The sequence below is a fragment of the Poecile atricapillus genome, chromosome 9, assembly GCF_030490865.1.
Source record: "Poecile atricapillus isolate bPoeAtr1 chromosome 9, bPoeAtr1.hap1, whole genome shotgun sequence".
NCBI lineage: Eukaryota > Metazoa > Chordata > Aves > Passeriformes > Paridae > Poecile > Poecile atricapillus.
Window position 1 is genome coordinate 945,499 of NC_081257.1, and position 24,496 is coordinate 969,994.

Here is a 24,496-nt window from a genome sequence, read left to right on the forward strand (position 1 = left end):
GAGGATCATATTTTCCTATCAAAAGATACCCTTGGTGCAGAATCGCCTTGAGGCCCTTGACGTTGTGTCTCCCTAACTTCCCCAACATTAGACCAGCGGCTTGCTCTGACACTTCGCAGTTCCCTTTACAAACACCTTCTGAGTCGATCCCGTGCGTAGACCCGTGCTAACCCGCTCGGCCACAGCCGTGCAGCAGGGCCGTGAGGGCGGGCCCGCTGCCCGCCCCGCCCGGGTGGCCGTGAGGGCGGGCCCGCTGCCCGCCCCGCCCGGGTTGCCGTGCGCCCGCCCCGCGCCGGGCGGAGCTGCGGCCGCCCCTTCCCTGCACGGCCTGGCGGAGGCGGGGATGTGAGTACAGGCTCGGGGCACGGCAATGGGGCATGGGGAGCGGGACCGGGTACGGGCGGCAGCTCCGGCAGGCAGTGGGGGCGGCGGGAGAGCTCGGCCTGCGTTGCGCTGCACTGTCCTGCCTCGGGGCCGCGGAGCCGCAGGGTCGGGCTGCGGCGCGGCAGCAGCAGCTCCCCGAGCCCTCGCGGGCACGACCTGACGCCGGCCTGGCCCAGCCCCGCCCCGGCGGGCGGAGTCCCTCCGGGAAGGGGGTGTCCCGCCGGGAGCGCCCCGGGCTCCGGAGTAATCGCCTTGCTTTACAGCCCCTGCAGGGCCGGGAGCCTCGGCCTCGCTGTCAGAGCCGGGGGTGTCACAACACCTTCCCCGCTCCCCGCCTTGTATCGCGGGGAGGGCCGAGGGGAGGGGCTGGGAAGGCCTGGCTCGCAGTGTGGGTGGCGTGTGGGCACTGGGCTGCGGATTCTGGTGAGAAACATCCATTGTCCTTGTGTTTCCTTTGGTTTGCTTCTAACAGGGTTTTGAAAGGGTATTTTTGAGTATGTTCAGACTGGAAATAAGGGTGTTTCTGTTTGTATTGTTCACCTCACAAAAGACTCTTGTGTCTTGCACAGTACGTTGCAAAGCCTTTTCCAAACTTTAAATTCCAGGGAGCAGGAGGGGTCTCGGCATGACTCAGTAAGTGGAGTTTGGGGCAGAGAAGGCAATCGGCAGGTGGTGGAATAGGCTGGGTGCGAACGTAATCCCCTCTCAGCCTTGGCTTGGTGTGCTGACCCACGCGTGCACACAGGTGTTCACAAACAATTGGTGTTTGTGGTCGTAAACACAGAGCACAGCATTGCCGGATTTGTGAATGGCTTGTGAAGGATGGATTCGAGCTGGCTGTGCTGTTTCCTGGTGTTGGGAAAATATAATAATTTGGAGCAGGGAGGTAAGGAAAGTGTTGACAAGTGTGACGTCTGGAGTCAAGAGCATATCCTCTGGTTCTGTGCTCTGCAAATAAAAACCTAAGGCTTATTAGTTTGCTCAGATGGTCACAAAATAGATTGTTGCTTTCTAGGAAAGGAGCGTAGAAATCTTTCCAAGCTTCTGTTGTTAGAAGCGTGGTGGTTTGTGTTTTGATACGGAATTTAAAACAGGAGTCTAGTCATGAAGGTATTACGTTGTCTGCAAACTGGCTGCATCTTTGAAGGCAGATGTGCTTATTAGCAGGAAAGACAAAGGGGGAGAACCAAATGTTTCCATTTTCCTGTTGGAAATACCATCTTTAAGAATTATAAAGTCAGTATTAATGAGGACTAATTGGTAATTTGGGCCTTCAGTGTAAAACTGGTATGTGGTTTTTGAAGTGGTGATTGGTGGGTGTTTGCTTGCCAAGGCCTCACAGGACGGAGCTGTATGAGGACCCACCGTCGGGATGCTGGCCCATCGTATATTCCCCAGACTACAACATCACCTTCATGGGACTTGAGAAGCTGCACCCCTTTGATGCAGGGAAATGGGGGAAAGTCATCAATTTCTTGAAAGGTAAAATAACAGGTGACACTTAAACCAACATTTGCACAAAACCTAAAGAAAATTATGTGGTTAGTGCAGACTTACGTGTGGCTTACCAGACCTGAATTGCAGTGTATGGTTTCCCTGACTTTACACTTGGTATAGCAGGAACTGAGGCATTCCTCTGGCTGGTGAAACACCAGGTGTTTGCTGCAGGTGTAACTTAGTTACTCAACCTGGACTGTGCACAGGGCTTCTTAGGCTGAAGGAGAAGTGCAGCTGTGGCACTTTCCTCCATTCTTTAGCAGTCCCATCCTATTGCTCTGATGATGTTTGGAAAGAGCTTTGAGGCCCCTCTGGTACAGGCAGATTTTTTTATGATGCTTCTAATTACTGCTGTTTGAACCATTTGGCAAATATAGGCAAAAATGCATTAATACATGCAAATGTAAGAACCAGGGGCAGGATCAGGGCCTGCATCATATCTTGGCATCTCTTAATTTAAAGCACAAACTTGCTCATCAATGGTAAAAAAAAAGGCAAAAAAAAAGGCTTTTTCTCTTGCCAAGACAAAGGCTGTTGGTGTTTCCAAAGCCAGGTCTCTTCTCTTTATTTGATCCTAATGACTCCTTCAGCTGATGATCCTCTGCAGTTCAGGATTGCCCTTCTTTTAACTGAGGTCAAATAATTTGAGCATTCTGTCAATTTAGTAGCTGAGTTTTGGCTTTTTCCTGTAACAACCTTAAATAATTTTGTCTTGGGTTCCACAACAGTTTTCTTCATTAATCAGAACCTTTGCCTTTCTGTTTCTTCTGTGTAAAGTCTTTTCCTCCAGCTCTTTTCTGTGTGACAGATCTGTTCTGAAGTGTCACAGGCTTTCACAGAAAATCAATTTTCCCAATTTTTTACTGTCCTGGCTTTGAAAGGAGGAAGAAGCCCCACGATACCCCAGAGCACTTGGTTTGCTCTGGCTCTGTAGCAATTCCTGGCAACAGCTGACCTCCCCTGTGCCTTATCACTGAACAGATCAGCAGTGGCCATCTTTCCAGAGTGCCTTCCTCCTGGAGAAGAAAGCTGGCAGCAGTTTGGCTCTGTTTGACACCGGTGCATGAATGAATTGTTCCTCAAACCTCAGTCAGCAGAAAGAGAAACTTGCCAAAAGAAATGTTGTTGCAGGTGCTGTTCTTTTATAACGCGTCAGAGCAAAATCTCTCCCATTTCCAAGTTGTTTTCTTTCTCTTCCAAGTATAAAATTAAAGGAGAGATACAGGCTTAGAAGGCTACAGCCATGCAGCAATTAAATATCAAAATATGCCTGGGAAGATCGACAGGATTCCTTGTAATTGTTGTTTGTATATGCATATGCACTTATTCTGAATTCTTGGAGTAACTTGCTCTTATCAAACTAAGTTTTAAAACAATCTTTTGGACTCTAAGGGAAAGAATTAATAGCTGCTCATTGTTTTTTCTTGAAATCAGATTGAGGGTAGGTGGTGATAGAAATATCCTAATTAAGCTTATTTGCTTCTGTGAACATCCGAGCCATTACTTTGTTCTGAATTTTGATTTATTTCTTTATTCTGTGATTTAGGGGGTTAAATCCTAGTATAAACTGTGGGATTTCGTAAAACATGTTAAAATAATGGTGACTATTTGATGGTACAAACACCAAGATTTACCCACTGCACCAAGCCCTAAACTGTGAGGAGTTGTGTGATTCCAGTGTGTGTTCATTCTGTCATTACCTGTCTGTCCTTTCAGTTCAGAGAAGAACTTGCCATGATCTTAGCATACTCTGAAAACTTTCTGTACACAGTATTTCTCAAATACATACTACCCAAACAGCTTACCTGTGACATAGAGGCTGTATTTAGAAAACTTGCAAACTCTGAGCAACCTAAAGCCATTCCAGCAATAAACATGACAGAGGAGGTTACAACACCAAGGTCAGAGTAGAGTGTTTGGAGGGGGGACATGGGGACCTAAGTAGTACAATGTACCATGCCAATTGTTATTTCTCTCCTCTTGCAGAAGAAAAACTAATTGCAGATGACTCGATTGTGCAGGCACGGGAGGCAACTGATGAAGATCTCTTGGTTGTTCACACCAGGCGCTACCTTAATAAATTAAAGGTGCTGTACCTGTTCATGTGTTTTTCTAGCAAACAGTCCAGAGTGAGTGTCAAAGGCAGTGAATGTCTTGTACAGTTGTTTTAAATCAGCTTACAGATATAGAATGGTATCTGTTGATCACACTGATGACACTATTACTGAGAATACTGAAAGAAAACCACAGAAATATTTGACAGTTCACACTACAGAGGGGTGGATGGGAAAGAGGGTCTACCATGTTAAACAGGTGACCTGAAAGGATATTTCAGGGAAGTTAAACATAGGGAAAATTAGAATGTCTGAGATGTCAGTAATATTCTTGTTAGTGCCAGGTTTTTAGTGTTGAGAGGTGTAAGTTTTGTTGTACTCTGGTAAAATACAGTTCTGAAATTGAAAATACAATAGAAACCACTAACATGGGGTACTTCATTGGATGTTTTCTAATGCAGGGATGGCTTTATGGGGTTTAGGGTTATGTAACCTTGACAGATTGTGGGGGTTTTGTGGTTAGGGTGTTGGGGGGAGCTACTGGCTTCATACTCAGACACTGCCTGCATCAGTGGAGTATGGAGAGAGTTGAAAGATCAGTGTAAGGGCCTAATCAAGCACATTATTTGTTGTGAAGGTTTCCAGAGCCAGCTCACATAGAACTTCAGGGGGGATAAAGAATATTGCTTGTATATTTCTAAAGGAAACAACTGTTTGTTTAACTTGAGTGTAACTGTGAAACATAAATGTGAGATTTTTGGATCTGAATCTATCCAGTCATCTGTGGGTGGAATTGGTTAGTAGATGAGTGCAGGTGATGTTACTTTCACTTTGCAACTGTGCTTGGAGAGCAGAGAATGGATTTGTAAGAGAAAAGAAATATTCCATTTCATAATTCAGAAGAAGTTATTTTGAGTCACCCATGCCCTTCCACAGTGGAAGAGTCCTTGGATTGCTATTTTTGGAATGTTTTATTCTTCTGTACAAGTGATCTGTTATTTGTGTTAACTTTTTCATTCTTAACTGCTTTTCTGAGTTCTCATAGGCGTCTTCATTCTGTGCTATGGCGTTACGTGCAATTTCATGCATCATTAGATTTGTTATTATTGCAGCTATTCTTGATATTGAACTTTTAATTCCATAGAATAACCCACCTCTTTTTACTGAATCACTTCTTTGAAGCAGGGTTTAATATGCATAGCTCAGATTGGAATACCATAATAATATTTTTAGTACCTATGGGATGGTTTCACAGGGGAATTGTCTGGTATAACTTGTGTCTTGTTGTCAAAATGAGCACTTTTGTGTGTATGCAGATGGGATTGACTGGGTGTCTCCTCTCCCCCTTTTCTTGAAAGAATATTTCCTGCAAGTGTAGGAACTGGAAGATGTATTGGTCATGCCAACAGCTTCCTGCCAAGCAGCAAAGATAAAAGTGCTTAGTTGCAAAATAAAAATAATGTTCTAGATATGAAGAAGCCCTGTGAAAACTCTGTTGCCTTATCCAAAGTCTACTGTGCTGTTTTTCCTTTAAATCCAGAGAAATAGGTATATATGGTATAGTTTTATATTAGATTGCATCTGAAGACTACAGAGTTGCTTACCTTGCTCAGAATGTCCAGGCCTCCTAAAGCAATGGATCACTTGCGGGTTCATTTAAAATCTGAATGTGAATTTGGTAGGAAAGTGCCTACACTTGCAAGAGTAGGTGGTGATAGATGTTTTAGCAGCAGCTGAAAGGCCAGCTGAGTGTTGGGTGATGGGAAACAAAAAGGCATGCACACGGTACCTCTGCTACTGGAAATCGGGTCTATGTTAGCAGGAAAGGTCCCCCTGTTTCTCTGCTCAGTCCTCACAGCAAAGTTTGGCCTCTTGAATTGGGGTGATTCCCCTTCAGTTATTCCTTTGAAGAATTTAGATCTCCAAGGTAATGACTGGACTGTGGGTAGTTTGCTTACAGTACTTTTCCACTTGCTGTCTTTTCTAGAATTATGTAAAATAATGGATTTCTTGCGTGTCAGCATTCTGAACTTTGGGAAAGGAGGTAGGCAATGAGGTTAGAGCCAGTTTCAGACTATGCCTTTCCGTTTTTAGTTATGAGAAGTTCTATGGTAACATACATGAGCAAATACTGAAATGCAAATGCTGACTATAAAGCTGTGAATGGTCTGGGGATTTAATATGGGAAATGCTGGAAAACAAACCATCACACTGAAGAAAAAAGCGTAAAACATTCCACAGATTTTCAGTTATTGAGTGGAGAAGCATTTTCCTTCACCTCTAGCTGCCTTCTTGAACATGCAGACTTTGCTCCCAGTTGGTGACCTCCCCCATCTGTTGGGACTTACTAATCCCAGTTCAGGCCCAGGTGTGGGCAGTGAGTGGCAACAGGAAAGGCCCCAGCTGTGACTAGTGAGCCTGGGAGCAAAAAATTCCCACCACACCTGGACTTCTTACCTCTACTTAGAAGCCTGCAGCTGCGTAATTGTTGGTTTGAGTCATGATTGCTCCCACTTCTCCCAGTTGACATTTAATTTTACTTCATTAAAACTTTCTGTGTTATTATCATTCACATTTGAGGTCAAATTTATTTTTTATCCAAATGTGACCATTTTATATCCATTTTAGAACAACAGGATTGAATATAGTTTGTAATAATGTGTTGAAAAGTTAAAATGTCTTGGAAAGGGGCTTTATCAAGATTGATGTACTAAAAAATAATTAAAGCACCCTGTGATTGACAGCTGATAAGACGGTAACAGAATAACGTCTTGCAAATATAAAAGTAGAGAGGTTTTGAAATTAACTGTTGGCAAAATATAGTTAGGACTTAGGCACTTCATGAACAATGCCACCCCTTCACCCAACCAGTAGTACCTGGTAATAGAAATATTGCTAACTGGGAAGTTATTTTGAGCATCAGAGAACCCTGAGATGGGGATGTGATTGCCTTTGTTCGAGTTGCTTACCTGTACATTCTGCCAGCTGTGAACAGCTCAGGAATGGGGCAGCCAATGCCCTCAGTCTCATTACAGTTCCTAATGCTGCAGAAAACTGTACCTGTTCAGACTCTTTGTACATGGTGGCAAGTCATAATCCTCAGTCCCTTGGTGTTTTTCAGTACTGGTTGGACAGGTATATTCTTGTTTGTGACTTAGCCTTTGAAATATATTTAGCAGTGTTATCAGTGGTAGCAGTGTTAGTGGAAGTTCTTTGAAGTAATCAATGTGTTTGCAAAAAAAGCATTTGCATATTGCAAATATTTTGTGTTCTAACCTTAAAGATTTTTGAACAAAATGTTTCCTTGAAACATATTCCAGAAGGGTTTAATATGCTAAATAAATTTTAATCATTTCTCTATGCTAAAGTTTGCACTGTGTGTTCACTTAATTATTTGAACTTTAGTTCAGTTGACTGTTTGTGTTTGCTTTCTCCTTGGTATATGCTTTTGATTCCTCACAGGAATAGATACTTTAGGTTTGAACCATGTATCAAGTGTAACTGAAGGACGTTTTACAGTTCTTCTTCCCAGTCTGGGAGATACTGCATTTTCTGAAATACTATCTTCCTGAAAAATTGCTGATTTAATACAGTTTGATACTGAAATCTGGGAAGTGATGATTCTCATAGTTAAAAACTTGAGGATGAACCTATTTAGAGGTCACTAATAAGAACCGGTGTGGTCACTGCCATCTAAAACTATTAAAACTCTTCCTAAGGACCTGTGATGTGAGCACCTTTTCAGTGCTGTCTTAATGAATGAGAGAGCCAAGTGTCATCATTAAACTGGGCTACATTAATAGGAAATCTCTTTTTCCCTGTTGCAGTGGTCATTTGTTGTGGCTACAATCACAGAAATTCCACCAGTTGCCTTTCTTCCAAATTTTGTTGTTCAGAGAAAAGTTCTGAAACCTCTACGAACCCAGACAGGAGGAACGATAATGGTAAGGTGCTCTTGATCCACTTTTATCATATTTAAATTTGTTCATCAAACACTGTAAACGTGGGAGTTGTGGTGTTCATGTAACTCAGGTTGCCAGCCTTGGACAGTGCTGCCATGGCACATACAGGAACAGGGTTAATTGCAGCTCCTAGATATCGAAGGTGAGTTAGACTGGGAAATGCAAAAACTAAACCAGCTTTTTTAAGGACTATTTAAGGATCTGAATTCTGGAAGAACTTGCTGGATTCTGGATAAGTCTTTAGATGTATTTGATTATGGTGATACGCCAGATAACAAAAGTGCTGCCTCCTTTAGTAGGCATGAACTTGCGAAAGTAACGATGGAGAGGAGGAGGGAGAAAGAATTTCATATAGTTCAAGGTGCTTAAAAAATATTTGGTTGTCACTCAGAGTGAGTCTTGCTGAGCTGGGACCTGCAGAGTTTTCTCTCATTACAGCCATGCTTTCATTGCAAGATTATCACAGAAATGAAGGAAATGGTCTGAGAGAGAGGAACTTGGGAAGAGGTTAGAGCTTCCCGATGCTCTGCCTTGGATATTTCTTGACAGGAGCTCTGTGTGTGTGAAGCCTCTTTCAGCTTCCAGCTGGCCTGTACCTTGCTCTAGTCTGGTGATGTTGTTCACCGTGCTTGTGTTATCTTTAACTCCCAGGGATGTGTTCACTAGTTAGAAATGTGCTCAGGTAGAGGAGGCACCCACCAATGGTCTGGTTTTTCTCATGGCTTCTGAAACACAGATGCCATTCCTGGGCACTTTGGGTTTTGTAGGAATCCAGAAATGGAGAGACATTTCTCTGTTTATCCTATTCTCCAAAAAGGTATTAGTCCTATTTGTCACTGACAGAAAGGCTTCCAAATACCCCTGGGTAAACCAGGATTTATAAAAAATTAAGTAGAAAGTAGTAGAACGTTTAGTATGTCACTGAAGTGAAAAATATTAGATTTAAAATACATGGAGTAAAGGTGGAGGGAAAAAGGTGTGTTTTTTAGCTCTCCTTCTTCCTTCTTCTCCATGATTCTACAGTTTTTGGCAGCACAAAGAGTGATTTGATTGAAAATTTGTTGAAAGTTAGTCGCAGTTTTAGTTACGTAAGTAGATGTAGAAAACTTATTTGTTAATATATAAAAACAATACATGTGTCTATTGTTAATAGGATAAAAATAGATATAAAGATGAGACAGCTGTGTGGTTTGGGGCCATTTTTTTACCATCAAAGCCAAGGTGTGCCAAGTTGCAGTGATTTGAACTTGTGGAGAAAATCTGGAGAGACCTGCCAAGTTTTGTGATAACATCCTAATAAACACGAGAAACAAGATCCTAATGAGCTTTAGAGTTTTCTTCCAGTCCCGGAGAACTGAGATAAACAGAAATCCCCATGAAGGGAGTATTCCGAAGGAGCTCAGCTCAGAAGAGACTGAGAAATCCAGGTGCGAGAAGTGCAGCAGAACCAAAAAGAGAAAGAGTTTCAGGATTCATCTTGAGGCCATGTACTGTTATTTTTACCTTTTTTTTCCATTATGGAGAAATATGTATGTATTTTAAAAGCAATTTTGATTCATCAGACAATAAAATTCTTACAGTACATTTCAGAAGTGCAATTTTTTGCTATTTCTGATGGGCCTGTTTATTACAAAAATTACTCTACTTTTTAATGATATTTTAGCAATGTGGGAAGATTGGGTTTTGCTGAGGAATGCCTAGGAAGCGTGATAAATCACAGATAATGTGTTCTCCCTGAGACTTAGTGGGTTTTATAGTTCAGAAAGGGCAATCTTTCCCCAACACCTAATTTGTGTAAGTTGGCATGATCATAGCAGGATCATGTTTACCATGCCAGTAGTTGTCCTAGTACTGAATTAAAGCTGCTCAAATGTAAATACTTTATATTTAATATATATATAAACATATAAATAATTATAAAGACTTCATAACTGTCCAGACTTCGCTTTGGATATGATGTATAATTTTTTCTTTCCATTACTATGGACAAAAAAAAAAATAAAATTAAATGCTTTCTCTCTCCACTTTTTTTTTTTTCACTTGTAACTAGTAATATCTTAAAGTAATACTGATTTTAACAGACCAGTTAAGGAATGCTGCACTTAAACACTTTTTTGACTCTTCCTGGCCAAAATAATCAGGATTTTCAGTTAAAATTCCATTAGCCTTGTCTATATCTTCTCTGTCAATACTTTCCCTTCCCTGACTGTCATTTGAGTTCAAAGTAGAGATACAGGCACATTCCTGTACTTGAGGGGAGAAGATCAGTACTATTCTATATTCTGCCTGTTCTATCATATAAAAAATAAAAAAGTCCCAGGACACTCCACACTGGAGCACTTGTCTGGTCCCATCCCCAGCTGGAACTATGGTTTTTTATGTCTGTGTTCCAGGATTTTGAGCTTACATTCCTCTATTTGTGCATGAACGGGAAGGACATCAGGAGCTTATTCCTCATTTTTTACTCTTCCCAGCACTGCACTTTCCCTTTACAGCTGCCAGAGAAGGAAATATAGATGACATAGGAAATACTCTTTCAGCTCCTTATGCTGAGGGTAGTTTTCTTGGAAGCAGACATTAGGTGTTGCCCCATTCATTTATGGAATTTCAACTGCAATTTTTTTTTTTTTTAAGGCAGGAAAGCTTGCTGTGGATAGAGGATGGGCCATCAATGTGGGTGAGTCCAAATTCAGTGATGCCCTAAATAGTGAGTTAAAAGCATTTGATTTTAATTTACATCTCTCTGCAAAGCCCATCAATGTTTTTAGTATATGGCTTTTGTTTATGTAGCTTTTCACCTTTTCACCATTTTCTTGTTCAGGGGGTGGTTTCCATCACTGCTCCAGTGACAAAGGGGGAGGATTTTGTGCGTATGCTGACATTACACTGGCCATCAAGGTAAGAACTGCTCTTAAACCACTGTTTTCTGCTGTTTGTGCAAATGGAGGAGAAATTCAAATAAATTCCTAAGAACTAATTTACATCCTAATAGGAGAAAGTGAAGCCATTTCCAGATGGGCAGGAATAGGGATATGGACAGTTGTAAAGTGGAAAGGAAGACTTTCAGGGGTTAGAATTATAAATGTAAATAGGCACCACTGAAATTGCATTGATAATGTTATCTTTCAAAAAACATTCCAAATCAAACCAGATGTATTTCTAATATCCTCAGTGATAATTTTGGTATTGCAGGTGAACCTGGGCATTCCAGAGTGATTTCAGTGGTTACAGTCAAGACAAATGCAGAGACAAAAAATCCCCTCTCTGAATCAAGCTGCACTGTACCGGGCTCAGAGTGGTTCAGATTAATGAATAAAGACGTGAGTGACTCCAAAATAGTCACCAAATGGAAATTAATACGTTTAGTATTTAGCTGTTGAATGGCTGAAGTAAGAGCCTTCTGCAATTAGGATTTACTTTTATCACATGAACTATGGTATATTTGTATACCAGAATATTTATAAAATATCAGTCAGAATATTTATAAAGTATCAGTAATAATCAAACATGAAAGGGCTCTAATGATTGCAGCACACCATGTGACATAACATCCTAATTTCTATACATGGTAATTTGCAGAAAAGTAATCCACAGTGTTCTTTTTTCACCTACCATTAAAATACAGTTGAGAAATTATAGTGGGTGACAGTACCAAATCTTTGGGTTTTACTACCTCTACATTAAAGATGGCAACTTAGCAAAGTTAAGATTCAAAGTAAAAATGTTTTTTTCTTTTCAGACAGAGTAGGGAATGAATTCTGTCACTAAAAGTGTCTCTGAGGCATGCAGTCCTTACAGCAGTTTTTCCTGAACACTGAATATTAGGCTGTTGCAGTTGGATGCTGTTACTGATTCCACTCCAGCCTCTGGCAGCGCCAGTGCCACCATCAGCTCTGTGATCCCTGGGTGGGCCTGGCCTCTCTCTTTTATCTGGTGGAAATATATAGGGTTTTTATTTTAACAAAAAATATTTTTTATGTCAATTAATGAGATGTTTTTATTAAATGTATCAGAATTGTCTCAGTTTATTTGGTGACTGAAACATACAGATGTGCACTACATTCAAATTCCAACAGTCATGCACTGTGCATTCTTCAACCTCCAGTTTCAATCTGTCACCTAACTTTATAAATTTCTCCATGTTTTTCCTTGCTTATATATCCAGTTCTTATTTGAGAGAGTACAAGGAGTATCTAGAGCTGCAATTATTGATCTGGATGCCCATCAGGTGAGTAGTTTACCTGTATTCAATGCTGCAGATGTTTAGCTTGAAATACAAGTGTGTAATAAATACCTTTTTTTAATACAATCATAAAATCACAGGATATAAAGTTAATCAGAGATGATGAAAACTGAAGAGTTGATTCTTCAAATATTTTATGGTCCAAAAGGCTCTTAAGCCAGTTTAATAAAATTAACCTGAGTTGCAGCTCCATCATGTGGCTGCATGTAAAAATCTTGCTGCGTTGCACTCCTGGCCTCCAGGGATGAGAAACAAGGATCTCTCCAGGCAGAATCCCAGCTAGTTCTGAATGCCTGGTCACTGCAGCAGCCTCTGCAGGGGAGCGATTTGACCTTCAGTGGTTTAATTCTAAGCCTAGATGCAGGCTAATGAAGTAAAGGATCCATCCCTCTTCACCTGGTGAAGTGACTTACTGTGGTACTGAGATCAAATCTCAGCTTTGGTAGGATTTGAAAAATAAATCCTGAAAGGATGGAAATGGTATTTTTAGAAAGGCAGTCAATGCACCAAAGTGATATCACCTGAGGCATTTCAAGTGATTTATTATGTGTAAAGAAACCATTTTTACACAGTTCCATGGCACTGAGGAAATCTAATGGCTGGAGGTTTTTAATCTTCTCTCATTTCTCTTATGTGTCCTAAAATCACCATGATAGCAGGACACAGATTATGCAGTAGAAAGGTGTTTTGTGTTCATGGTTCTCTTCAGCCTCTCTGTGAGGCTGTGTGGATTTGTTTTGTGCTATATGAGGATGATTTGGTTTGGTTTTGAAAAATTCTTGGAATGCATTTTGGTTTTCAGATGTGCTGGTAGTCTCAGTGTGCACATTAAAACACCTGTTGTTTCCTTTCTTTGGGGGAAGTAGCTCAGCAGGTCCTGTTTAAGGATGCAGATATTCTCATCTTGTGACTGTCCCAATTCTTAGTGCAGTGGTGAGTTTCACCTCTCATAGGGAAGTGGTTCCCCCAGAGGCTTTCATATTTCTAGGGTTGCGTGCATGAACTATTATTTGTGGACCAAAGATGCTGAAGAAATAAATAGAGTTGCCATTTGTCAGCATAAATCCAGAATTACAGCAGATACATCTATGTAAATGTCTGTTTCTATAGTTTAAGTGAAATTCTGGGGATAGGGGCTGTGGTCCTGTATGATACACTGATTTAAACAAAATTATCTGTGGTGGGTTTGTGATTGCTGTGGTAAAATGGTGAATATATTAGTGAAAATTATAGGGAGCCAAAAGAATAGTATTTAAATTTAGAAATGGGGTGGGGGAATTGTTCCAAATCTGAGCTTTCTCTCGAGCATCCCTCTTTACATCCAGTATAATTTTATGTAGCGAATCTCTGGTGTTAAACTGTTGGGTTGTTAGTGTTTGTAATTTTTCCAGGGAATACTTACCTCACCAAGGGTTATCAGGAGAGCTGTAGACTGCTTTATTTATTCATTAATTTTAACATAAGAATACTCACTATTCCTGCAGCAGTTGAAAGTGACTTTTTCTTGCACATTTGGAAGATGATAGATCTGTTTGATGGTCACAGTTGCTTTTGTGATGCTCTTGAGGACAAGTAGCTTCTGATTTTTGCTTATTTTTCTTACATGTCTAATGAGATCTATGCAAATTACCTTCAGAGAGACAAGAATTTTATTTGTGGTAATACTTGCAGTCTTCAGACTGATACTGTCATGCCCCCACAAACCTCCACACCTCAAAATAACGTCCAGGACTTTAAATAAGAGAATGATAGAAGAATTCTGTATATTAGGACTTTTGTAGTGTTAGTAACTCTAGAATTTGCAGTGTATTTAATTCTGTGTTGGCATGCTAGGAACTGTAAATTTTCTTCAGGGAAATGGCCATGAGAGGGACTTTATGGATGATCCTCGGGTTTATATTATGGATGCATACAACAGATACATTTACCCAGGAGATGGTTTTGCTAAACGTGAGTATAATTGAAATTCATCTTCCCAAATGTACCAGACCTACTGTGTTGTTACATAACTCCTTTATTTACTACTAAGCTTCCTTGCAACAGCATTACCTAGATTTCTTTTTTTAATTATTTTTAATTTCACATCATTTTCACTGCTCACTGCGATATATCACACTAGTGTTCGTGCTGTAGTGTTTTGCCTCACTTCAGGAATGACCTTCTGGAGTGCAGGGTGTGGGGAGGTGGCAGTGGATGTTAGTAGTCCATTCCAAAGCTTGGAGCAGTGAGCTGAATTATCTTTTGATTTGAAGAGAGTTATTAGAACTTCATCTTTCCCTTACATTACATTTATGAGAGAACTCGCTGAGGATTAGCTGATACTGAGTAAAAAGGTTTCATGTTCTCTTAGGAGTAAAGTTGTAAAATATTCAGGTGTTGCTTGCCAGTAGAACTTGTTTGATAAGCTTGAAGGAAACAATCTGCATCTGAATGTGACACAAGGTGGGAAGCAAAGCAAATCAGTTCCCCTGAGGTTGAGTCCCACCATTCCTCCAGCACTGCTACCACTGGCCAGTGTCCCCAAATGCCACATGCACACTGTTAAATCCCTGCAGGGATGGGGACTTCCCCCTTCCCTGTCATCCCCACATTAAGAGCTCGATTTGGTTTGGTTGTAGTTTGTGATCTGTTGTGATGTGTCTATTGTGTCTTGTGACCTGCCACAGTTAATTAGGGGGGCTTTTATAATGGTTAAATTGGAATGCGAAAGCCCCAAGTTTATTTGGGCTTTGATTCTGTTACACTGTCATTTGTTACGGGCTAAATTTGTTCACTGAGTCAGGGGTTGCTGGGGGAGCTGTTGTGCTGTTGGATTCCTTCAGTGACACTGTCATTCTGAGAAACCTACTTAATTGGGATTTTTGACGAGTTAAGTCCATTGCATTGCACTGCTGTCTTTTGGCTAGTGAAGATACTAAGAATTGTAGAATTTCAAGGTTTTAATGGTCTAAAAAAATGACCATTTAAAGCACACATGTCTGGAGGCAGACAAATTGCGAGCAGATGTGGGGAATTTTCCCCGAAGAACAACATCCTTTTATTCATATATCACATGGCAGCATTTGAACAGATGGATTAAGACCAAAACAGTCAGTCCTTGTTAGCAAGTCTGAACCACTGAGCTGCAGTACCACACTGAATGCCAGAATTTTCTTTCTGCAGATGAAGGATGAGGTGCACAGGGCTTGGCCACAGCCATGTGAATATGTAGTTCTTCCAGTTCACATAAGAATGTCTAAATCGGATTTTTCTGGCTAAGTCCCTTACACCCTTTCCAATAGGTGATCAGGAAGAGATGGGATCACAGGGGGGAATCTCTTTGAAGAGGGGCAGAAGCTTGAAAATGAGATTTTGAATCCTTAGGGTAAACTCCAACTGATCACTGTCTCCTTGGACTTCCTGCCCCATTTTTTCCATGTTTTATTGCAGGAACCTCTTCCACACATTTTTTGCCCCATGCACCTCATTAGGGAAGGGAAAAAAAGGAGCAGCTCACCTTGCCAATGCTAAGCCATAAGCATATTGAGTCCCTGGGCAAAGCAGTGTGGAATTACACAGGCTTGGGAGGAGAAAGGAGGGATGAGGAATAGGACTAGTTCACTGAAGGGTAAGCAGGAAGGGCTGAGACTCTGAGAAACTGTAAAGAAAAATCTTTGAAGCTAATGTTGATGCAATATAAAATAACAGGATGAAAAAGAAAAGCTTCACTGATCCTGAACAAAGATGGGAAGCAAAACAAAAGACAGCAATCACAAGAGTAATTAAGTGTCATTCTGTGTTGGGTGCATTCTTGCACACTTGATGGGGCCTGAATCCATATTTGAGATGTGAGATTTCACATCATTTAGTGTGAGGTAGAAGTCATACCTTGGAACAGCTCTGGCATGGCTTTGATTAATTCAGAGGTAGAGTCACACATCTCTCCATAAAAGCACCCAAAAGTCAGCTGCATAACCTTGGGTTTCTTTCTTTTAGCTTCTCAGCCTTCATTTTCTACTTCTATTGCTTTATTAGAAGCATTAGAAATAATTTGATTTAAATCAAGAATTGATATTTGCTTTTCTGGTAGGATTACAGGGTAAGAACATTAAATTGAAAATGCTTGGGGCAGAGCTGAATCTTGTTATACATTCATAAAGCAGTTCACATAAATTCATGATCCCTTGCTGTGAAGTTTTGAGCGTTGTGATAAAAATAAAACATCTTCATAATTTCTCAGTGATATTTATCTTGTTTTTCCCCCAGCTGTTTCCTCTGCAATAGAAGTTCAGTGTTTTCTTTGACTTACACTTTATTTAGGTTACTTTTAAATTGATGATTTTCTTTATGATTTCTCTGCTGATTGGTAACTGGACTTGCAGATCAGCTGCTTTTCAATAACATTTTTCATTTGCATCTCAGATTATTTTTTTTGCCTTGCATCTAATTTTCTGTCTTCAGTGGAATTTTTTCAAGGTCATTGTGCTTTACATTTGCTGCGAAAACAAGAAGTTTAATAATTTTCTTTAATTCATATTTCTGGGAAAATGCAATGTAATGAGAGAGCTTCCAGAAATGTAATTATTTTCGCTTGCTTACCTAAATTGTGCATTTTCTTTCAATGCAGTGCTTTGTTTATTGAGCAGAGCTTGCTTTGTTGTCCCTCAGGTGCCATAAAACGCAAAGTGGAACTGGAATGGGGCACAGAGGACACCGAGTACCTGCAGAAGGTGCACACCCATGTGGAAGGAGCCCTGAATGAATTCAAGCCTGACATCGTTGTTTACAATGCTGGCACTGACATTCTGGACGGGGATCCCCTGGGAGGCCTGGCCATTTCCCCCCAGGTGTGTGTCCCTGGAGCAGCACAGCCTTCCCAGGCTGCAGGGAACAATACTGCCCTGTCACAGACACACAGATCCATCTCCCTTGCCTTTTCACCCTTCTCTTCTTGTCTCTCCCTGATTCTGAATATTTTTGTTCTGGTGCCTGTTCCACTATCATTCATCTTCTCTCTAAAATGCACTGATTACCAACACCCAAACCAGAGAGACATGGATATTTTCACACTTCTCCTGACTTCTATTTTCCCTGCTTGGTTTGTTCTTTTTTGGTTCTTTTTTCCCCTCACATGACCCATTTTGCAGTGTATGTCTTTTGTCACCTGCCCCCAGTGTGTATCTTACACTTAATTTCCTTTGTAGCATTCCCAGCTGTTTTAAACTACCCTTATGATTATAACAATTTTGTGCAGCCTGGCTGGGTATTCTTAGAAAATGAACAGTTATTTTCTTTCTCCTGATCCTTTTCTTTAGATAACATTTACTTTTTCTCCCCAGCTTGGTAACAGACTCAAATTTTGGTTTATTCTGTAAAGCTTCTTCTAGAAGTCTTTATCGTTCTGCTTTTCTTAAAATAAACAAAAATTTACAGTCCTCTTTTTCCTTCCTGGGTAGTGATTTCTTCTCTGACAGTTCCTCTGTGCTGTCTCTTCTTGTTCACATTTAGGTCTCTTTAATGGTCACAAGATCAATACAGAAGAGTGCTTGTTTGATCTGTGAGTTCTTAGATTCCCCTTTGAGCCTCCACTTGATCTGTTCAGTTTTCTTACATGAAGGAAGAGCTGAGGGGTTTGGACTTGAAAGGTTGGGACCTTGGAGAGGAGATGGCCCGAGGTGTGAGGTGGGGTTTGGTAAAGCAGAGCCCTCTGGAGAGCAGTGACCACCAAGGGAAGTGGCAGCTTGGTCATAGGGGGATAACTTGGAGATTTGCCTTTAAAAAAATTTCCAAATTTTTGCACTTTGAGCAGGAGCAGTGTTAACTGCCAAGAAAAATGAGTTGCTGTAGCTTGCTGGGTTCTGTGCAGACAGAGGGTGTAAGCATGGGGAAAGAAAGGTGAAGCAGCTTCCCTGGCTACAAGGAGAGGTGAAAGGCATTCTCTGCACAGCTGGAGGGAGCTCAGGCCTTTAGGGTCTGCTCTGAGGGCAAGGTGTGCAGGTGTGAATGCTTGAAATCCCAGTTTTGGAAAGGCATCGTGCCTGCACAGTCCCTCTATTCAAAGGTCCTTAGTCCAGGCTTCAGTCCTACTCCTGAAGATGTCATTTCTATTTTAGGCTCCTGCTGCAGTATTAGTTGTGCTCTGAATGAGGCTCCTCAGAGTGCTCCGAGTGATGGTTTCCTGGTTCTTGAGGCTGTAGTGTCTGTGGTGCATCAGCTGAGTCTCTCTTCCCTTTGTTTGGATGTGGGAGCTGTGCCAGGCTGTTGTTTTCCACAGAAATGTGGGAATAGGCCCATGTTTTCCCCTCAGTTCCTCCAGGCTCACTCTGGAGCTGCTGAAGCACTGAAGCTCCTGAGAGCAGGGGGTACTTCCAGTTCTGGTGTGGGATAATACATCCACTGCTGGTAATTCTGTTGCTTCCTTTAAGGATCTGTTTCCAATAGAATTCTTCCGTTTCCTTTGTCTTACTGTTTATTATTCCTCGTCCTTTCACAGGGCTGTGTCAGACTGTGCAGGGAACAATACTCTTGGATGGTTTTACAAGATACTTTTATTCTGCTATATTAGTGTTATTCTTTCCCCTTACCATGTTTGTGGTCTAATTAATGGCAGGGTGTTATTTCTTGATGTATTTCCACTCTTCCTGTAACCATGTTCATTTTGAAACACTTCTGCTTTCTTGAATTTTTTGTGTTTGTATTTAATTGCATTGTTTTGCCTTTTTCCTTCTCTAACTTTGCAGTTATTTAAGTTTTGAGCTGTCCATTGTAAGCTGTTGTCAGTTATGTTGCAAGTTTTTGGGTTTTGGGGGATTTTTTGAGGAGTTGTAATGAGTTGCATGTATCTGGAACTCTGCTTTTCCAAAAGTATATTTTAATTCTGTTCTCACTCATTCCTGAAGTATTTTTCACCCTCATGCTTATTTGAAACCCAGAAGACTCACACTCTGCTCTTGCCTGGGTTCAGTGGCAGTACAGCACCTCTTGGTCAGCAGTCTTTGTTATTTTTCAGTTCCATAACCTTCTTCTAGTAAGAAATTACTTAGAATTTGTTTCCTTTTTATGGATTCACCATTTCTTATATTCTGCAACTTCCCCTTCACCCACAGATTCTTCTAGCGTTAACCACAGGCTCTTATTGCAGGAACTGGGACTTAAGATTCAGCCAGTGATTGTGAATGTACAAAATTTGATTTGAATTTTGGATTATTCTGTAGGGTTGTGAAATTTTGGTCAAGTTAATAAACTTTTGATAGAGGGTGCTGTGCAAGTTGAGTAGAAACTAAAAGACTGTGAATGCAGAGAGTCTTTCCAGTCTCAATTCCTCACCTGGAAAATAGGGTGAACACTTGCAAAATTTGCAATCAGTTTAGACTTTATGGCTTTTGAGACAGAATTCATTTAAAATTTTAAAAAAGGTCTTTTTAAAGACTTATCTGCTGTGTCCTCTAAAACAAGCCAAGGAGATTTGATATGCTGGGGGTTTTGGGGGATGTATTTTATTTATTTTTTATTTTTTTTAATGATTATGCATGCAAACCAGCTAACAGGACTTATCAATGAATTTTTAATTGCTACTGTAAACTGTAAAGCTTAAACACTTAGCAAGCATCCAATACTCTAAATCCATAAACCACAGGCTAGAACTGAAGCATCATGTTGCTATCACTTATTTTTTCCTGTGGTGATCTTGCAGGGCATTGTGAAGAGGGATGAGGTGGTGTTCAGGGCTACCAGGAGCCGTGGGATCCCTGTGCTGATGGTAACATCCGGGGGGTACCAGAAGAGGACGGCACGGATCATTGCTGACTCCATCCTCAACCTGCATAGCCTGGGGCTCCTGGGCAGGGAGCGGGCAGCCTGTGCACTTGGGAGTCCCAGCCTGGATCAGATGGTCAGAGACTCTGCTAAGGACTTCAGCAACTTGTCACTGCAGTGACAGGTCACCAAATGTTAGTCATGTAACTCAGAGGCAATACAGAATAACTCTGTCTAACTCCTGAATTTATCTTGAGCTAGGGCAACACATTCTTTTAAGCTAATTGAGATATGTTCTCAAGGGTACTGTCTTTGTGTTTAATACTGCTGTAGAAAGCTTAATTTGCTTCTCTGATTGGTATGGGGGTCTGTTATGTTGGAAGAACTATGCAGCTGGTATCCGAAGACTGTCCCAGACCTGTTTCAGATGGTGGAGAATTGTCTGAGGTGGGAGGACTATGGACTAAAGCTACTGTTTTGTGAGGTTTTTTAAATGCTGTGTTTTATTTATTGCTTTTTAAATTGAGATAGTGTTATAAAACAAGTTCTGTGCAGACTTCAACTGTCAGTTTAACACTAAGGGGAAGTGCAATACTGTAAAAGCCAGGGTAGTTTGTTTATGGCTTTGAAGCTATAGACAGGTAGAAGAAATGTTTGTAAATTCATAGTTTATTCCTGTTGTTGATAGTGACTTAAATCTTTCTCATAAACACCTTATGAAATAGAATATGAAACACCTTTGGCTCCATATGCAAATGAGCCATAAGAGGCTCACCATTTACCAGTCTGGTGTTCCAAACAAACTCTGCATGTGACGGGCAATAGGTTCTGTGCACTGTAATAACTCACATATGGAGAAACTACAGTCCAATGAAAGCTGATCTTAGAGTTCTCAGCAACCTTACAAAAAAAAAACTATGTAGAAATATAGGTTGTCTTATTATTTCCAGCTTGCCATGTATGAAACAGGGAGGAGTACATTTAAATAATTTTTCCCCAACTAGTGCTGCGTTTTTTATTTGCTCAGAGAGTAATGATACTTCTAGTTGTAGTCATAGTTGGTAAGCAGATCCTTTATTATTCTTGTTCATCGAGGAATGCAGTGACATTCCTACAATAAGATAATGGGCTAACTTTGTACAGAGCTCTTAGGAGGATTTGGGAACAAAATAGTGTATTCAAAGCAACTTGCTTCAAATTCAGTTGCACTACCTGGGAAGTTTGGCTTTGCACAAGTTGGTATATTTTGCTTTAGGTGCTGTTTGTAGCAGTGGGTTGTAAATGTACTAAACTGTATATTTTGCAAGAGCTTTTATAACTTTCATTGATTTGTACTACAAGTTTTACATCATGTTTAGGTTGGAGCCATCCTGTGAGGGAGCACCAGGATATTCCTTGTAGTAGACTTGTTGTGTAAGCTATTTAAGGAATGTTCAATTCTAATTATAATACTTACCTCATTTAGTGTTGATGTTTAGATCATGGGGTTTGTCAATTGTAGGAATTGCACAACTGCTATAAATACCTGCTTTAAACCAGATCTGACCTATTGCACTAAGCTTGAGTTGCTACACTGGGGTTCGAGAGCACTTTTAAATTTCTTACTAAAAGGACCATCAGAGTACAACTAATGTTGAGATTTATTTTTTCTATACTGTCTGACATTACTGAAAGATGTTGTTATTCTTTCATATAATTTTTATAAAATTCATTTCTATGAATTAAACTGCCGTCATAGCACCACATGGTCTTTCTGCAAACATTTGCTGTTTGTGTTTAACCTATTTCTATAATTTTCCCTCAGTGGAGATTAAAATGATGTTGAACAATGCTGACTGACTTCTTGTCACTTCACATGGACCTTGGCTGTCAAAAAGTTTGACTAGGAACAATTTCTTGAACAGACAAGATGTATTTTTCATGCTTAAAATGTGTCTGAAACTACAGTGAGTCTCAAGGGTGAGTAGTACAAGGTTTGTCAACAGCTTCTCTGAGTTCAGTGGTGACTCCTTGAAGAGAGCTTGCAGATTTTCTGTCCAAATGCTTTTTAAGATGTCGTTGTAAGGGGTCAAAGTCACTTTCTACTTCCAAGTTCTACTTCATTACCTACCTTGTAAGTTATAATCTAAGTATTTTTGTATTACAGGTGTTAAACTGGTAACTGAGCTTCTGAGCCACCACTGTTTTAGAGGCCTTTTATAAATCAGTGTCTTTTCAGAGAGCTGAATATTTGCAGCAGAGCCTGCTGGCTCGCAGACTCACCTGTGAAATTTCTGATCAGCAGCAGACACATTGACTGCATTTCAGTGTTTATTGTAAAGTTACAAATGGGAAACACGTCACTCCTTCATATTTTCAAAAATTTGCTGCCTTAGTACAGAAAAGAAGAATACTGTGTGTGGAATTTTGTCTCTAGAAGTTCCTGTATCTTACCAGATATATATGGTATTCTGTGCTTTAATTGGGTTCCTCTGCTGCAATAATCTCTCTTAGATGAATAAACCAGTGCACAATGTTTTCAAAAGATGCAATTATTAATCGTGAGCTCTTTATAAATGGACTGTAAATATAGCTGGTCATGTAGACTATCATAAGAATTATGCAGGAGAGAGAGACATGGCAGGGGCTGAGGAGTTGGAGTCTGACAGCTGGAGAGGGTTTGAACTACCAATAAATAACTCACAGAAGGGGAGGGAGGCTGAAAATCCTAGAAAATAATAATTTTTTTTTACCAGAGGTTTCCAGAGGAAAACTGGTTTGACCTATATAAAAAAGATACACATGTAGCCAAACAGTTTTAGTATGAAAAGCCATTTCATCTGTTTACATTTGCTTTGAGTATTTTCTCATGAAGTGCAGAGCTGTGCTGCAGATGACCAAGATGCACAATCTCTCAGTGTTTCTTTACAAACACAGAGACAGTGAGACTCTGGGTTTGACAGTGTGGGAGATAACGAGGAAACTACCATTGCTGTTGGTATCTGTATGTATACATCTCTTTATTCTGCACTGTATGGTGATGGTTTAACAGGTTTCTCCTGCCAGCAAGGATTGGATTAACTCCTTCTCTTTGCAGAGAGAGGCTGGTGAGGAAATTTCTCAAGCTTTTTGCCACCAAATAACCTGGACCCAGCATTCCCAGGCCAGTATACAGATGGAAGTGTATGTAAGCACAGCACTGAATTTAGAGAAGAATACAGACTTGCTCCTTCTTCAGATTTCATGAGCTTGCCTTGCTTTTTGCCGTTTCAAGGCAAACAATAGTCTTCATTGTCCTGAAGATAAAATCTGAAAGATAATGTGTTTGATAAGAATAAGGCTCCTAATGAAGCATGTGATGGTTGAGTTGTCAGCTTTTCCATCTGTTACCTAATAGAATTCTGCAGCACTGGGATTTAAAGTTTGTCAAGTTTTGCTGTCTTTCGTTCTAAACCTGGACATGTCCAGGTTCTAAACCAAGGCCAACAATGAAATGAGCACATTAAGATAATAAATCTCCAGTGAGCAGCCAGAGTTACTTATAATGGATGAACAAGGCTGCAAGTAGAACTGGGGTGTCGTTTGGGTTGCTGGAGGTGGGAGTGCTTTAAGAGTTGAATACTTTCATATTCAACTTTAGTTGTGGGAACGTTTGAGCCTGAGACGTGAAAGAATGCAGACCTTTCAAAATATGGTATGTGAGAAAAATGTATGATTTAGTGTTTCCATTTCCACAGAGGAAATAGCAGTGCTCTGCTTGTACCAAATGATAAATTTCCTTAAAACTTAGTTGTATGCTGATCAGGGAAACAAATCCCGTCCCAACCCCATCAAAGCAGCTGAGGGCAAAGTTAGGTCTCTTAAAGCCACCTTCAGGGCATGGTTCCATTAGTCATTGAGAGAAGGACTGCACTTTTCATCTTTTTAAAAGCCTTTTTAACAGGCTTAGAATAAAATATAGAAGTGTTTGTCAAATTCATTTAAAAAAAAAATCAGAATCTGAATTGGGTTTGTGGTTGCTGCACTGTCAGACCAGTTGTAAGCATGAGTCAGTCTTGGACAAACCCACACCTTTTCCTTCAGAGAATTGAGGCGTGATATCATCAGTGTTTCTGCTTTTGAGCTGTTTGACACTGTTTGAAATTGCAGAATCCCAGAATAGTTTGGATTGGAAGGACCTCAAAGCTCATCCAGTCCCACCCCTTGCCATGGGCAGGGACAACTTCCACTCTCCCAGGGTGCTCTAAGCCCTGTCCAGCCTGGCCTTCAAGTGCATAAGGTTCAGCTGTAATACATCTTTCCAACCTCACCTTGTACAGAAATGTGGCAGGGAGAGGCCATTCTGGTTCTTCTTTTACCATGAAATGCATCTTGAGCTCTCTGTGTAGCACTAAACATGGAAATAAACGGGAGGAGCCTTTGATGGGACAAGGAGACTAGTGCAGAATTATCCTTGGGTGCAATCAGGACTTGGAATAAATACAGCTAAAGCAATGATTATCATTGCTGCCTTTGCATCTCTTAAGCCTGAGGCAAAAATGATCTTTGGGTGCTGCTTGGGGTGTTAAAAGTGTGAGGGGGATGCAAAGGGAATTTGTGGCCAGTGAGCTGCTCAGTGTTGGAACTTGTGGTCCAGTTCTGGG

At 40.7% G+C, this 24,496-nt stretch overlaps 1 protein-coding gene across 3 annotated transcripts; it reads left to right on the forward strand.

Moving 5' to 3' along the window:
* Positions 1 to 261: 261 nt before the first annotated feature.
* HDAC11 (histone deacetylase 11) lies at positions 262 to 21,700 on the forward strand. 3 transcript variants are annotated; one of them, XM_058844860.1, is made up of 10 exons: positions 262 to 345; positions 1,718 to 1,866; positions 3,868 to 3,968; positions 7,763 to 7,879; positions 10,532 to 10,574; positions 10,719 to 10,795; positions 12,063 to 12,125; positions 13,994 to 14,090; positions 16,788 to 16,966; positions 19,813 to 21,700. In XM_058844860.1, coding segments are annotated over exons 1-10 (1,071 nt in total). In that variant the 5' UTR covers positions 262 to 343; the 3' UTR covers positions 20,056 to 21,700. The 3 variants fall into 3 exon arrangements, with proteins under 3 accessions (XP_058700843.1, XP_058700842.1, XP_058700844.1); XM_058844859.1 differs by lacking the exon at positions 262 to 345 and adding an exon at positions 378 to 394; XM_058844861.1 differs by lacking the exon at positions 262 to 345 and adding an exon at positions 433 to 807.
* Positions 21,701 to 24,496: the final 2,796 nt, after the last annotated feature.